Source organism: Plecotus auritus, assembly GCF_963455305.1.
Source record: "Plecotus auritus genome assembly, chromosome: 5".
Lineage (NCBI taxonomy): Eukaryota > Metazoa > Chordata > Mammalia > Chiroptera > Vespertilionidae > Plecotus > Plecotus auritus.
Window position 1 is genome coordinate 45,136,522 of NC_137776.1, and position 14,721 is coordinate 45,151,242.

The 14,721-nt window shown below is 54.5% G+C and overlaps 2 protein-coding genes across 2 annotated transcripts; both read right to left on the reverse strand.

The window, feature by feature from the left end:
- Positions 1-6,141: 6,141 nt before the first annotated feature.
- HOXD12 (homeobox D12) lies at positions 6,142-7,216 on the reverse strand (the record flags this gene model as incomplete). Its single annotated transcript, XM_080669506.1, has 2 exons — positions 6,527-7,216; positions 6,142-6,380 (listed from the first exon to the last, which is right to left on the reverse strand). The coding sequence occupies exons 1-2, from the start codon at positions 7,098-7,100 to the stop codon at positions 6,142-6,144; spliced, it is 813 nt and encodes a 270-aa protein (XP_080525632.1). The 5' UTR covers positions 7,101-7,216.
- A 5,015-nt stretch (positions 7,217-12,231) lies between these two features.
- Positions 12,232-13,996, reverse strand: HOXD13 (homeobox D13; the record flags this gene model as incomplete). The annotated part of the gene is made up of 2 exons (XM_080669402.1): positions 12,232-12,482; positions 13,222-13,996. 2 exons carry the CDS (start codon positions 13,994-13,996, stop codon positions 12,232-12,234), a joined length of 1,026 nt encoding a protein of 341 aa, XP_080525528.1.
- Between the last annotated feature and the right edge of the window lie 725 nt (positions 13,997-14,721).

The following is a 14,721-nucleotide window of genomic DNA, read 5'->3' on the forward strand; positions in this document are numbered from 1 at the left end:
CTAGGCGGCTCCGCAGACTGGTCACCTGTGCGCCGCCGGTGGCTGCCACTCCTGGGTGCATCTGCCACCGCCCGGCTGGGCCGCCCGCCCGCGCCGCTTAAGTACGCGGACCGAGGCTGACGGGGAGGAGGAGGGAGGAGGAGAAGGGGGAGGAAGGGGGAAGGGAAAGAAGCGGAGAGCAGAGGGGGGAGCCCCGGGCCCGGGGCACTGGGGACTAGGTGTGAGGGTGTGAGGTTCCCACTCTCCACACCCCTCCCAGCAGCCGATCCCTCCCCCGCGACGCCACCACCCCAGCAGCATGCCAGCAAGGAGCTTGTTGCTTCTCCTTCAAGGGGCGTGATTGCGCAGCTTTCAGGCGCAAGGAGTCTGATTTACATATTTCTCTGCCAAGCGCTTTCGCTGCAGAGTAACTTGGCTCTCTTCACTCCTGACCTCGGGAGCGCAAGTGCCAGCCTCGGAAAAATCCACTCCAAAACCCTACCAGGCGCTCACCCGGGCTAGGGCCTCGGTGCCCACTCGGTCCTGTCTCCCTCTCTTCTCCTCTCTCTGCTCCTGTCTCTTCTTTCGTCTCTCTTGCAGCCTTCTCAGTTCTTTCTCTCCTGGTCCTAATTGTCTATTCCCCTCGCTTGTTTCTTCTTTTCTTCCTTTCTCCTACTTTTCTGTCTCCTTTTCTCTGCTCCGTCTCCTGATATTCTCTCCTCCTTTCCCCTAGCTGTGTGTCACAGCCTCTATCTGGATCCCTGTCGCCTCTGCCTTTTTCTCTACCAGCGCTAAAGCAAGTGGGACATCCTGATGGCCCCTCTAGAAGCTGGGGGATCTGATGAACAAAAGGACCTGGAGTTCTTTTCTCAGGGTGACCAGCCTTCAGCTGTCCCCCAACCAGAGACAAGCCACCGGCCTCTGCCCTTCTCACCCTCTGCTTTCTGGCGGGATGTGGGACCAGCCGGCCTCACATACAGCCCAGTCCCTGTGTGGGAACCCCGTCAAGGCCTACTTATCTGCCATATCTCCCCTTGTCTCCTTTCTGTCCTTAGGCCTACACAGTCGCTGCACCACCCTCTCCCCAAGTCTGTTGATTTGGGGGTGTCTCTCAGCAGCGCTTGCCTCCTTGCTTGACTCAGCCTTGAGGACCTCCCATCCGCTTGCCCCAAGGCCTCACTCTCCTTGGTGGCCACTTCGTCCCTGTTTCCTAGCCTAGGAAGGGCCAGCGCTTTCCAAAGGTAAAATCAGACTCTCAGAAAGAAGCTCCCACAAACCCAAATCCCGGAACCCAGGGTAGGAAGTTGCTCCTTTCCCCAGGAATCCTCTGCCCAAGCGATCAGAAACACTGAGTCCTGGGACTTAGCCCTACACCCAGGGCAGGCGCAGGCTGTGCAGCGGGTTCCCGCCCTGGCTCCGGCCACTGCAGTGCCCCTGAAGTGAGCTCTGCCCACCATGCCGACACACAGAGAAAAGGCGGGTGATCAGAGCTCATGTCTATTTTCTGGCCAATGTCCCCCCTCTTCCTCTTTTTCTCCTCCCTTCCCTTTTCCCTCCCACTCACCCCTCTCCGCCCCCACCTTCCTACCTCTGCTTCCCTCTGAATGCAGCGCAAACTGGTCGGTGGCGACTGGAAGGCAAGGAACCTCCCCCGCCCCCCAGAACTGCCCATCCTTTTGTGCACCTCCTCAAAGCCGGCACCTTTACCCAGATTCCAGCTCGACCCCATTCTCCTCAGCCAGACCGCCAGCACAGTTATCCGCCTCCCCATCTGCATCCCCGCCTAAGCCTCCTTTTGGGCTCGCAGTCGACGCCCCTGGATCCTTCTCCTAAAATGGCTCCCGGGACACTGCACACTAGCCCTGCGGCAGCTCAGGACCCTGGGCAACCGCGGCGGGGGCCCCCAGCGGGGTCTGTCTGTGTCTGGGGGCTCACAAAATTCTCGCGCCTTCTCTCTGCATGGGGTGGGGCACAGGCATCCCTCTACCCCCCAAATAAAGCCTGCTGACTGCCTAAGAGGGAAATGGGGAGGACGAGCCATTCAAGTTCAACGACATGGCGATGGCGGCTCAGGCTGGAGCCGCGCTTTGGCGGGGGTTCGCCATCTGCAGCGGCTCGCGGGTGTAAAGAGAAAAGGGGCCGGCGGGCCCCCTCTGCGCGTTTGCACCGACCCCCGCCCCCACACCCAAGCCAGGGCTTTCGTTCTGGGACCAGCCCGCTTAGTCGTTTGGCCCCAGCTCCCTTCTCAATCTTTATCCCAAACCCAAAGAAAACCGCAACCTCCCAACCCGCGCGTCCCGCTCGAGAACCTACCGTGAAGACCCTGGTGCTGTGGCCTTGTCCTTGCCTGCGCGACCCCACTCGAAGCGCAGGGAGCGCACCGCACCCTCCCCGCACAGCCCGCAGCTCCGGGAGTGGTAGCTTTCCGAGCAGCGCCTGGACACTATGCGGTAATTTTGAGCCACCCAAGATAAGACACTAACTTGACCTTAACTTTGTCAGGGCGCCCCTGGTATCTGGAGAACGTGAACAGACACTGTCTGGCAGCTCTCGTAAAAGCTGCCTGGGGAAGGGATTCTGAGTCATTTCATTTATTGCCACTACAGTTCTGCAAGAAAGCTTTTCCTCCCTGCCAAACTTTAATTATTTATGCTCTTTTAGGAAACGAAAGAAGAGGAGAAACGAGGGGAAAACACCCAGAGCCAGTCCCTCCCTGCAGAGCCTTCGGAATGAGCTTCCTAGGTCAAGTGACTGGAGAACAACAACAACAACAAAATGTGGGGAGATCACCTTTGTCCAAGGATGAACAGACAGGCGCCGAGCACCCCCACGCCCACCCCCACCGCCACTAAGGTGGGTGGATGCAGCTGGGAAAGGCGGGGTGAAAGGGCACCCCCTTCCAGGCACACACATGAATATTTACAACAGTTCTGGATTTCTCCTCCACTCCAGCCCCCCTGCCTCCCGGAAGCCTCCCCAGCTCGCCGCCCTTGGGGAGAGTCCCAGGCCTTAAAAGCGTCCCGGTAGGCTCCCTGAGTTCGCAGCCGATTGAATGCCAGAAGAAGCAGTTTTGGGTTTTTTTTTCCCTCTCTCTTGTTTAAAAACCGTTTTCTTGGTAAAGAGGCCTGCCTGGACTGCAGCATTTCCGAGTACGCATTTGTCTTTGTGCGAGGGAATGTTGAGCACTCAGACTTCAGCATCCTTTCTCTTGGGCGTTTGTTTCTTGTGAATTTCATCGTGGTTCCAAATCCCCTCCGGGATTTCAGCTACAGCTACTACAGGAGAGAGGACACCGCCACACCGCCGCCTTTGTATTTGTGCGGGTCAGTAGAAGGAATAGATTTGAAAAACATCGCCCAAGCCATACGCCACAGACAAGATTTTACACTCAGAATAATTTCAATCTGTTTGGGGAGTGGTCGCCATGAATATCTCCTCCCACCCTACGTGCCGGGCTAAAGAAAAAGAACAGGATGCTTTAATGATGTATATTGGAAAGAAATGGCCTCCTGCATGCTGTCTCAGGTCTTGGGTTTAAGTCCAGCTTCCTGTTCCTTTACCAGCCCCTGAACCTGAGGTCTCAGTATGGTCTCCTCTTTTGTTTGGGTGTTTTGAGAACCAGCTCCAGGTACCAATGCCTCCCTGAGCCCCACAAAATGGGGAAACATTTCTAAAGATAGGGCCTGCACAGCCTCCTGGAAACCTTCTTCCTCCGTTGTATTTATTAAAGGAGCTGCTTCAAAAATATTTTTAAAAATACACATTAAATCCAATTGTGGGAAGGGGAATTGGAACCATTAAATACTCAGTATTGGAGATTTGGCAGTTTTGTTCATTGTCCCACTTGCTAAAAACTAGAAATTCTTTACTTTCCCTCTCCAAGCTAACTGGAGCTGGGGTCTGTAAGAGGACAGTGAATACAGCAGGCCTTTCCTTGCTTTCCCTGACTGAGCTACAGGCTCGGAAGACCTAGTGGTGCAGAGGCCACATTTCCCAAGGGAGTTTGCTGGGCTGAAGACAGAGGTGCCACAGGGCATAGCCTTTTCCAGAGAAGGCTGACCAAAACATGGCAGGGTGAGATGTTTGTATTGAAATATGAGGAACCTCATATCTTGGTAGCCTCCTCCCCCCCCCCACAACAATAGCAAGCTTTCAAATTTGAGAATTCAGGCAAAATACAGAAGCCCTGCCTGCAATAAGCTGAGGGTTTGCTTAGTGTGTGAGACACACTCAAATCTGTCCACGAATCCCCCTCTTCGGTTATTTCACACACATTTTGTTCATACATCATTTCCTGACTGACTTGGAAGACGTTTTCACATTTAATGAACAATCAAGTCAATACCTACAGTGAAACGGCAACCAGGAAAGAAAAACTGAATTTTGTGGCCTGAAAAACCTTAGGAGGGAATCCGAAACATTTTGATAAATCAACATCAGTCCCATGACAGCTTGGCTGGGACCTGGATATTTATTTCCACTCCAAACATTTCTATGTGTCTGATATATATATACAAGCTATTGTTTTTGACAAAATCAAAACAAAATAAAACATGCATGACAACTCTTAGATAGCAGAGAAAATGCAATTCATCTAAATATCAACTAAAGTCAGTTTGGCTGAGGCTCAGGGGCTCCTTGTGAGGTGCCCACTCTAGATCCAGGGCCTGGTCCTCCACTGAAAATAAATCACTGGACGACTCCGGGAAGGAATTTTCAAGCTCTTAGGCTGTTGTGCATCTTGCTAGGAGTTGGGGGCGCTAATTCACAGAAGGAGAGGCAAAAGAAGCAGGGATGGTAAAGGAGTTTAGGGGGCCCTCGGGTTCAATGAGGTTAAGACAGGATACCCCAGCACATGTGGAACAACTCCTTTTGGCATCCTGGAACCCCAGCCTCCACAAAGTAAGCTTAGCGAAGCCCAGGGCCTTTCAGACTCCATGGGGATAGGCCAGAGATGGCCTCAGAAAGGGCACAGTGTTTGGGCCCCTCATGGATTTGGAGGGGGGTGGAGAAGAAGAGGGGAACTTCTACCCCTCTCTACTTGGTCAAGAGCTGCTTTGAGGGGCCCAGGATCTGAGGGAACGCCTTCCTTGCCTGCCCCCTGACTGATCGTTGGAGGAGCTTTCACTTCTCCTTGCAGTGGCCCGTTACTGTAATTTAAGGAAGAAAGACATGTTGACACCTTTACCCACCTTGACAGGAAAGTCATATTTACATTTGGAATGTAGGACACCCCTCCCCCTTGCTCACTCCATTCTCCTGCCCCTGGACATTTCCCCCTCCTTTTAGAGCAGCCCAGCCTCAAAGCAGACTAGCAGCTCCTCATCAGAGCTCACCTCTGGGGGTCCAGTTACAAAGCGCAGAGCTTTGGCCAGGGCGTGTGTGAGGAGGTGAGAGAAGTAGGGGAATTTTACCAATCTTGGCTATGAAGTGCAGTTTGCCATGGAGCCCAGCCTCCCGTGTCCCATTCATGGGAAGGAAGTATCCAGTCCATTCCACCAAGCGGGAGGAGCCAATCCAACCTGAACTCCCAAGGCGTTTCTGAGTTTGTAGGGCCACACTCCTTCCCCTTTGCTCCCCAAGTCTGGAGATCTAGGGCACTCTTGTCCGCCCAAACCATCCAGGGCAGAGAGGAGGGAGAGGTGGTGGCACCCTTTCTTTTCTCCAAAATCAAGATTCTGGCTTTTCCACAAGGGGCTTTGGCTGCAAAGAGACACAGTTGTGCCCACAGCCCTTTCCACTCTGCCCTGCAGGCCTTCCTAAATTCAATTGCCAGCTAAATGTAGAAGGAATTGGGGAGGCGGGGAAAGGGAGACTAACTATGTGAAAGCAGAAATCCAAGTAAAAGGGAGCCGGAGTGAGCCCAGGTTTAAATGCCGCAGTCAAAAGCTAAGACAGGTGCGCCTAGGCCCCCACTGGGGAAGCCTCAAGGCCAAGGTTGTGCTGCAACTTCCACAGCCCCTCCGGGAGAGGGGAAAGCCTGGAGGTCTCCAAATCTGACCAGGTCTCCAAATCTCCTGCTGGCTTTTGGGGCTGCAGACGGAGCGGGAGGGTACCTAGGACCAGCTGAGAAGGAGCAGAAGGAAAAGCCCCAGTCTCAGCTCTTCCTCCACGCCAGGCTTCAGCTCAAAAAGGAAGGCCCGGCCATGGCCAGGCCCGGGGCTAGTATAGCGCCAGCGCCTGCTCGCGCAGCACCACGCGCTTCTTCTTCATACGACGATTCTGGAACCAGATTTTAACCTGCTGGTCGCTGAGGTTCAGCCTGTTGGACAATTCCTTGCGCTTCTGCCGGTTGATGAATTCGTTCAGGAGGAATTCGTTCTCCAGCTCTGCAATCTGCTGCTTGGTGTAGGGTTTCCGCTTCTTGCGGGCCCTCCCGGGGGCCGCCCCCCACGGCAGGCCTGCAACACAGCCCGAACCCTAGTCAGCCCAGCCTGCTCCCTGTAGCCTGCCCGCCCCCGGAGGGTCCCTCCCCCTACACACTCTCCCCTGCACCCCACCTCCCATTCCTGCCCGTACTGGCCCGGGGAGCACGGCCAATGTTTACCGTCGGGCAGCGAAGGTCGCAGGCAAGATGCGACGCCCGCTGCCTGCACTGTCATGTTCAAGTTGAGCGGGCCCTTGGCGTCGTCCTTGAAGCCGGCGGCGCAGGGGGTCCCCTCAAGCAGGGCCGCAGAGCCGGGCGCGGCACGGCCCACACCCGCGTAGTCGTACTTGGTCGATTTGAGACCAGCGGCTGCGGGGGGCAGGCTAGACTCGGGGGCAAAGGGCGGCCGCGCTCGGCCGCGCTCCTCAGGCCCAGCGACCGCGTCGGGCGTATAAAACTTGGCCTGCTCTTCGGGTCGGTCCTTGGCGCCCAGGGGCTGCAGGCCAAGAGGCCCGGAGCCAGCCAGGTAGGGCTGCGAGAAGCTGCCGAAGGCGGTGGCACCGGCAGGCTGCGCAGGGGCGCAGGAGGCGGGCGTGGTGGCCCAGGGCAGCGCGCCGCGCGGGTATGAGATGGGGGGAAGCGCGGCCAACTGGCCTCCATTCGGCCGCAGGTTGGAGAAGTAGAAGGAGTCCGGAGACGGCAGATTCAGAAGCGAGCCCACATAGCCCGCTCTGTACAGACTGCGCTCACACATCTCCAACAAAGGGCTTCGGCTACGCTCGCAGCAGTATTTAGTTACAACCGGGAATAAGAGGACAGGCTCAGACGATTGGACGAAACTTTGCCTGCAGGTTCTTCAAAGCCGGTCATTTCAGCACCGCCTACATCCCCCGACCCGGTTTCCCCCCCTTCAGGGTATTATGATAACACCCGCAATATTTGATGGTGAAGGACAAGGCTGCCAGGCAGAGCCAAGGCATGGTGAGGGGAGGTGAAGCCTCTGTGAGTTTCCAGGCCCAGTGGAAGGAGCTGGGGGTATCGGGCAGAGGGTGCTTTCGCCCGAGTGTCCCTTGGGACCCTTCTTGGTCTTGATTGGCTTTGCACGCCCGTTTCCTCCGCTTACCTGGGCCAGGCTTCCTTCTCCCAGCGTTAAGCTGCAGCTGAGGCCTTTTCCAGGACCCGGTGACTCTCGGCTTGTCGGAAGATCCCGCGGTCCGGTGCGGCCACCAGCTCTATCCCTAGGCCTTAAGCAATGCTACTCCCAACCCGTTCCTCCCCGTCCGGTCTCTCTGGAGAGGACTCTTCACCGGGGACCTGGCAGCGAAGACCCACGCACTGCCTGAGTTCTGGGTCCAGGCTGCAGGCACAGTCCCAGAGTTTTGATGACGGAGAAGTGCATCACAAACTCTCCCAACTTTGGCGCCCAGGAAGGAAGCTTCACACCAATCCTGGGTGCTTCTTCATGGCCAAGCCCTCTGCTCCGGAGAAGGCCCTGACGGGGCAGCTCGATTGGCCAAGGCTACATTCCTTTTACCGCAAGGAGTCACCTTGGCGACTACATCCTGCAAACCAGAAGTCCGAGGTGTTTACCCACTCTGGCGGGCAGAGCACGCCGAGCTCCCCCAACCTGGTAAGGAAGGAGAGAAGAGCCAGAACTACGGGTCAGGAACAGCGGGGCGCGCGGAGGAAGAGGGCTAGCAGCTTTCCTCTGCTCGGCGCCTCCGGGGGCACGGGAGGCCGGCGGGTTCCGGGGACTGGCAAATACGGAGGTGGGCGGGGCAGCGCTCCATTGCCGGGAGCCCTGTGGCAGCCCCCGCAGCAGGCCCTGGGTCTAGTCTGGTCAGAGGGCTAGGGGTCCTCCTCTCCTGCCCCCGGTCCTAAGACCCCCAGCGACCCCTGACTGGAGCCCGCCCCAGCCTGCAGCCCGCCTCGCGGTCCCCGAGCCAAGCTGGAATTGGTTAGCCCGCCAGCTCCGGCACCGAGACCACACAGGCGCCGCCGGAGGGCACGGCTGACCACCGCGCTGCGACTTTATTGTGTGAGTTATGGCGACCAATTGGGCGGCTCTGGGGAACGCAATCGGCCTCTTCCTCCCTCTCTAGGGCGGGGGTAGGGGGTGGGGGTGGGCAAGTCGGGGGCTCCTCAGACTGTCGGTTTCCTTAGGCGCTCAGACTTTGAAACGCGCTCCCTCCCCGTCCTTTCATGATGGGGAGGGGCGAGGTGGGAAGACACAAGCTGCAATCTCAGTTCCTGGGGACTTAGGGGACCCAGGCTCTCATTTTTTTAAACTCGCCCCGTTTTTGAGGAGCTACAGCCTCCCCAGGCTCGAAAGCTCCCGCTCCAGGGGTCCCTGCGGTCTCCTCTCCTCCCATCTCAGTAAGCAGAGATTCCGGTATTTCCAAGTCTACTCCGAACACTTAGCAGTCTCACAGCTGCGGTTTGCGCCCCCCACCCCGCCCCCCGACTAGAGATAGAATAAGTGAGACACAGAAAAAAACTAGAACAACTAGATTCTTTTTTCTCCTTGGCTCAGCCGCCCCACCTCATCTCCTGAGTTTAGGATTTCCGAAGGCCGGCAGGCAGGCCAAGTTGTATGCATGGAGCTGGGCGCTGGGTACAGGGTAGGAGGGCGGCGCGGGGGGAGGAGGCCGGAGGCTCCTCCGGTAAACTGGAGAATGGGAAAGGAAATTCGGCCTTGGAGTTAAACGGCGAGCTCTGCCAATGCCGCCAACTGCCCAGGAGATGGCGAGCGAGCTCCACGCCTGGAGAGGCGCCGCCGCTCGGTCAAGATCAACAGCGAAGGGCGGCGCAGCCGGCCTGGCGTCTCCAGCCGGTGCAGTCACAGCGCACCGCCAGGCGCGGCCCAGCCACTCGGAGAGCCGGAGACCGTGGCGGCTGGGCTGGCCGCGACCGCGAAGCCAGAGCGACTCCGCAGGCTGCCGACACGGGGAAGCGACGCAGCCGCCCCTTTGTCTGGCGGTGTGTCTCGGCTCCAAAGCCTCCTTCGCCCCTCGAACCACGCGCAGACGCGCGGGCCTCGTTTCTCCACCCGTGGCGCTCGAAACCCGCCGGGCTTCGGAGGCGCTCTCCGTGGGGCCTCTCAGTCTGCACCCGAAGGCAAGGCCTCTCCCCAAGCTCCCAGCGCTTCGCGGCTTCCCGCGAGCCTCCTTTCCTGCACTTAGCCCACCGACCGGCTCCTTTCCTCCCTCCTCCCTTCGGAATATAAAAGGAATTCATATAAATAACCAAGTCTTCATCTGTTATTGATTTAGCCGTCAATTCAAATTCCGCCGGGAGAGCGTTTAAGCGCAGTTTTAATCTTCAGCAAACCTCCCATTTCTCTTAGGCGGAGGGAAGCTGACGGGGAAACTACAGAGGAAAGGAAAACCTCGAGGCAACCCCCCCGCCCCCCCAGCCACTTATAGGAAACCTGAGAAATGGACCCAGGAAATGGAGTACGGCCCCTGGATCTGGAAGTTACAAAAAGGAAGTTGAGGAAAACGACGATGGAGAAGGGAAAACAGGCCCGTTTAGGATGAAAACACATCTTATGCGAAAAACAGAAAATGTTAGTAATTCTTCCCAAAGTGGAAGGTCGGGCATGGTGTGGCCCCATTTTCAGGGGTTCTTTCTTCTCCAGAGATTGAGTCGTGGTCCCTTCTCCTCCTCCTCTTCTTCCACCTCCTCCTCCCTCAGTGTGTGTGTGTGTGTGTGTGTGTGTGTGTGTGTGTGTGTGTGTGTGAGAGAGAGAGAGAGAGAGAGAGAGAGAGAGAGAGAGAGAGAGAGACTTATTATTAAAACCAAGTTGGCCACCCCGCAATCAGTTGCAAGATATGAGAGAAATGAAGCCGTGCCAGAGAAAACGAAAGTAGCTTCAAACCTCGGATCTCTGCGCTTTCTCTGGCAGATGCCTAAAGGAGCCCTCCCACCAGAAGAGTTTACATACTGTGTGAGGTTTTAAACATCTGTATTGAGCTTACATTCCAAAAAGTTAGCAACCACTAAACTGATTGCGCCTGGGTGTTAACAATGACAAGGCACCCCATTCCTAAAGGGCCTTTTCCCTGAGAGGCAAAAAGAAAGTTCTTAGTGCCTAAAATTTGCGTCCAGAGGTTTAGGGTGTACAATTATGGTTCCAGTCTTCAACTGCTGCGTGCAGGCAGCCGAGAGAAGGCGATAAGGCAAAAGCTGAAATGTTTCTTTTTCAATTGCCAAATATGGATATGTCTAATTTCAAGACCTTCCTAGAGTAGATAGATATTTATAACAGCCTTTCTAAGAAGAAGACCTCTAAGTGAACATGTTTTTCTGTACCCAGGCTCATACATATTGATTTTTAAAATAAAACTGAATAAATTGATAATGTTCAAAGAGAAGTAAAATTTTATTGGAGATGTTTTTGAGGTGGTCTGGTAAAAAAATATCATTTTAGACACCACAAGTTATATCCTCATTTAAAGTCATCACTATTTATATTAAAGCCATGGGAAAGTGGGGAGGAGTGGCAGAAGTGGAGAGGAGGGGGTTTCCAGAAATGGTGTTGAGTTTTCATCACCCATAGGAAACATTATAGTGATTTGGATAACAAAATTTTATAATAAATAAGAATAGTTTCTAGAGGCAACATAAGCTTGGAAAAGAAAACAAATGTATAAAGACTCAGAGGAAATAAAAGAGTTCTGTTTATTTGCATCTCCCTAGGAGTAAAAAGTGATATTTAAATGCCTGAAGCACTGCTCATGTATCCCAGCTCACAGACATTTCATCTACAAAAATAATCTCTCAGTCACATAAATATGCAGCACTTTAAAAGTAGTTATCACTTTCAGAAACATCTTTTTTTCTTCTTCTTCTTGGACCTTAAAGCTCCACAATTTTTGCATTTGTTAGATGTGTTATAGCTCTGAGAGAGACCCAATACATTTGTTCAGGTAGTCAAATTCTTCAATGGGTTCTGGGTAAAAATTCCCACTCATGGTCATATTAATTTAGCCTTTCTTCTGGGGATGGAGGAGATGGCCTCAATTCTAGTCCCACAGACTGGAAGCCAAGGAGAGGGTTGCATTTAGATCATCCACATTTAGATACCTCTGACAATTGCAGCCATTGAAATATTTGCATCTAGAGCTGGGGTAATAAAGGCATCCACAAGGACACATTATTTTCAAATTAAAGATTATAAAAGCACATGTCTACAAGGTGTATTAAACACATACAACTACAACAGCAAGTGAAAGACCCAAAGTCGAATAGATTGTCTTCATCCCAATACAAACCCTATTTAATAAGGTAGCTGCTTTTAAAGCCATCACAGTACCTCCAGCCTCCTGTTTTTAGACACTTCCAGTGACCCTGGAGCACTGCCTGCCCAGAGCTGTTTTCACTTGCTTCAGGGCAATTGCTGAGAGGTAATTATTCAATTACCCAGTCACAGGATATGAATGACTGCAAACTTTTTGCCCTAATGGATTATGAAGATAATCAGTGCTGGAAATAGGCATTTAAAGTGATTTAAAAAAATAAATCCCTAAAATCAGAATGGCACTTCTGAAATTCATTGGGGTGGGGGAGGGTATTCAAAAATACTTCAAGTCCTTTATACTGGCCTGGAGGGAGAAACAGAACATTAGAAAGTCATAAAAAATAAACCTAGAAAAGAACAAAATCAATAATAAACAAGTAAGAAACAGAAACAGAACTACAAAGTCAGGTTGGATAGCAAAAAGTTTTAGAGCAAGATAAGGGGAAGAGAGAGAAAACAATTCACAAAATGTGCCATTACTGGCAGGGGGGTGGAGGGAATTAAATACATATTCAAGTCTTTCCAAAGGTCTTTTGGAGACAACGGAAAGCATTTAAACGCTCTGTGGCCAATCTGGCCCACATCAGGAAACAGTATCTTTGAGCTTGGAGACGATTTTCTTGTCTTTCACTCTCCGGTTCTGAAACCAAATGGTCACTTGTCTTTCGGATAGGTTCGTGGCAGCCGAGATCCGCCGCCTCTTGTCCTTGTTAATGAACTTGTTAATGGCATACTCGTTCTCCAGTTCTTTGAGCTGCAGTTTGGTGTAGGGCACCCTCTTCTTCCTCCCACGACGGTAGACACACATATCTGGCTGATTTAGAGCCACATCCCCTGGTATAAAAAAATAGCACGGGAATAATTAGACCAGAATATCTGCAGCACCTAGTTGGGGACTGTGTGTATGTTTGGAGGGGCTACAGTGACTAAAGAAAGCCAGGCTGTTTACATTTTATTATTATTTACACAGACATTATTTACATGTTATTAAAGAAAGATTATTTACACTTCAAAGTGAAGGCCTATTTGATGGATCATCATGATTTCTCAAACCGGCATCTTAACAAGCCTGCGATTTTTTTATGGCGTGGTTATTGGGAATGTTCATAAGGACAGTTTTCAGCAAATACTGGTTGTGCACATACAAACCATACACAGACTTTTTAAAAAATGCAGGCTGTTTCTCCAAGCTTCGATTTCTTGTGTTCCTGTGTTTGAAACTTGTGAGCTTTAGTGGTTACTGTGAGGCATTCATGTCCTTGAAAAGTCGGGCCCAACTCTGTGACACCTCTTTGGGGAAAGGGGAACCACGGCCCGACTGAGCAAAGGGCACGCAAAGACATTCAACTTTAGGAGAAAAAAAGGCCTGTATCCGTACATAAAATGAAAAGGGCTGTGAGAAAGTTTAAATCAAAGGAGGAATTTACAGATTTCACACTAACTGGGTTAACCCTGGCTGGGCAAAGACAGGCGCCCACTCCCAAGTAGGAGCATACACTCCAAGTCCTTTCTTCTCCATCTTTCCCTCCCTCTGTCCTCCCTTCAAACTCCCCCTCCCCACCAATGTCCTTACCCGGAAAGGATGATTTCCAAAAGTGGGAGCCCTGTGGCTGGTCCTTGGCGCAGTACACCTGGCTGTTCCACCCGTTGGCCAGCGTCCAGGACTGGTAGCCCTCCATGGAGATGTACGCCTCGTGCCGAGGCTCCCCGGAGCCGAAGGTAGACACCATGTCGATGTAGCCAGGCACGTGCTGGTAGGGGCTCGTGTAGCCCTGGTAGAAAGACACCTCCTTGGCTCGCGCCGGCACCTCGTTGGCCGGTACGCTGCTGCTTGCCAGGCCCGACACGTCCATGTACTTCTCCACCGGGAATCCTCCCAGCGAGGAATGCGGCGACGACTTGAGAGCATTTTGCTGTAAGCCCATACCATGCGACATGCGGCAGCTATAGTAGCCGTTGCCGAAGTGGTAGCCGTAGCCCAGAGCTGGGGCGCCCGGGGGCGCTGCAGCGGCCGCACCGGGCGCAGGGCACTCTTTGGCCGAGGGAGCCTCCGGGCGCGCTGAGACCACAGCCGAAGATGATGACGACGAGGCGGAGCCCGCGCGCTCAGAGGTCCCAGGGTATGCGAAACCAGACGCCGCCGCCGCTGCCGCAGCTGCTGCCGCCGCCGCCGCCGCTGCACGCCCGGAGTGCGTCCCGGCGAACACTGGCGCCGAGAGGAAGCCGCGACACTGGCCGGGCGCCGCTGCCGCCACGGAGGAGGAGGAGGAAGAGGAGGCCGGGGCCGCCCCGGCGGCCCCGCCGTCCGCCCGCAGCCCGTCCATGTCCCAGCTCCCGGCGCGGCTCATGGCCCGGCCTGGCCCGGCCCCGGCCCCGGCCCCGGCCCCGCGCAGGACACCATGGCGCAGCGCGCCTCCTCCCTCCTCTCTTTCTCTCTCGTTCTCGCGCTCCCGCCCTCTTCCTCTCGCCCTCTCTCCCACTGCAAGCCTCCCGCCTCCCGCCCGCCTGCCCGCCCTCCAACAGGTTAGCTCATCGCGGGACGTTTATAAAAACGAAGTTCAGGTTGGGAGGGGGCCTGGGACGGTCGGGGGGCCGCCTCCCTCCCCGAGGGCTCCAGCTCGGGGCCGTGCCATTGGCTGCACGGGGCCACGTGAGGGTGGGGGCGCGGGAGAGCCTGGCTCCAGGCCCGCGCCCCTCTGGACCCACCCACCCCGGCCCCCACCCCTCCCCAGCCCCTTGAGCAGCCCACCTCTCCTTCCCGCCCTCCGGGGGACCCTGGCGTTTGCGCCGCAGCCACCCCCACGAGCTGATTGCGCGACCAACCATCCTAGGCCCTGTTTGCGACTGAGGCGGGCTCTGAGGCCTGCGCCTTGTCTCCGCTAAGGCTGCTTTTGCCACCTATCCTTGACTCCCGAGTTGCTCAACTAAATGAAGGGGAACGACAGAGATGGTCAGAATGATGTGAAAACAAACCGATTTTTCATCCTGTTGCTTAATTACTCGAATTAGCTGACCTAGACCCTAAACCCGAGAGAGCTAATTTTCACAACCTTGCTAGGGGGGCAAAAGCATT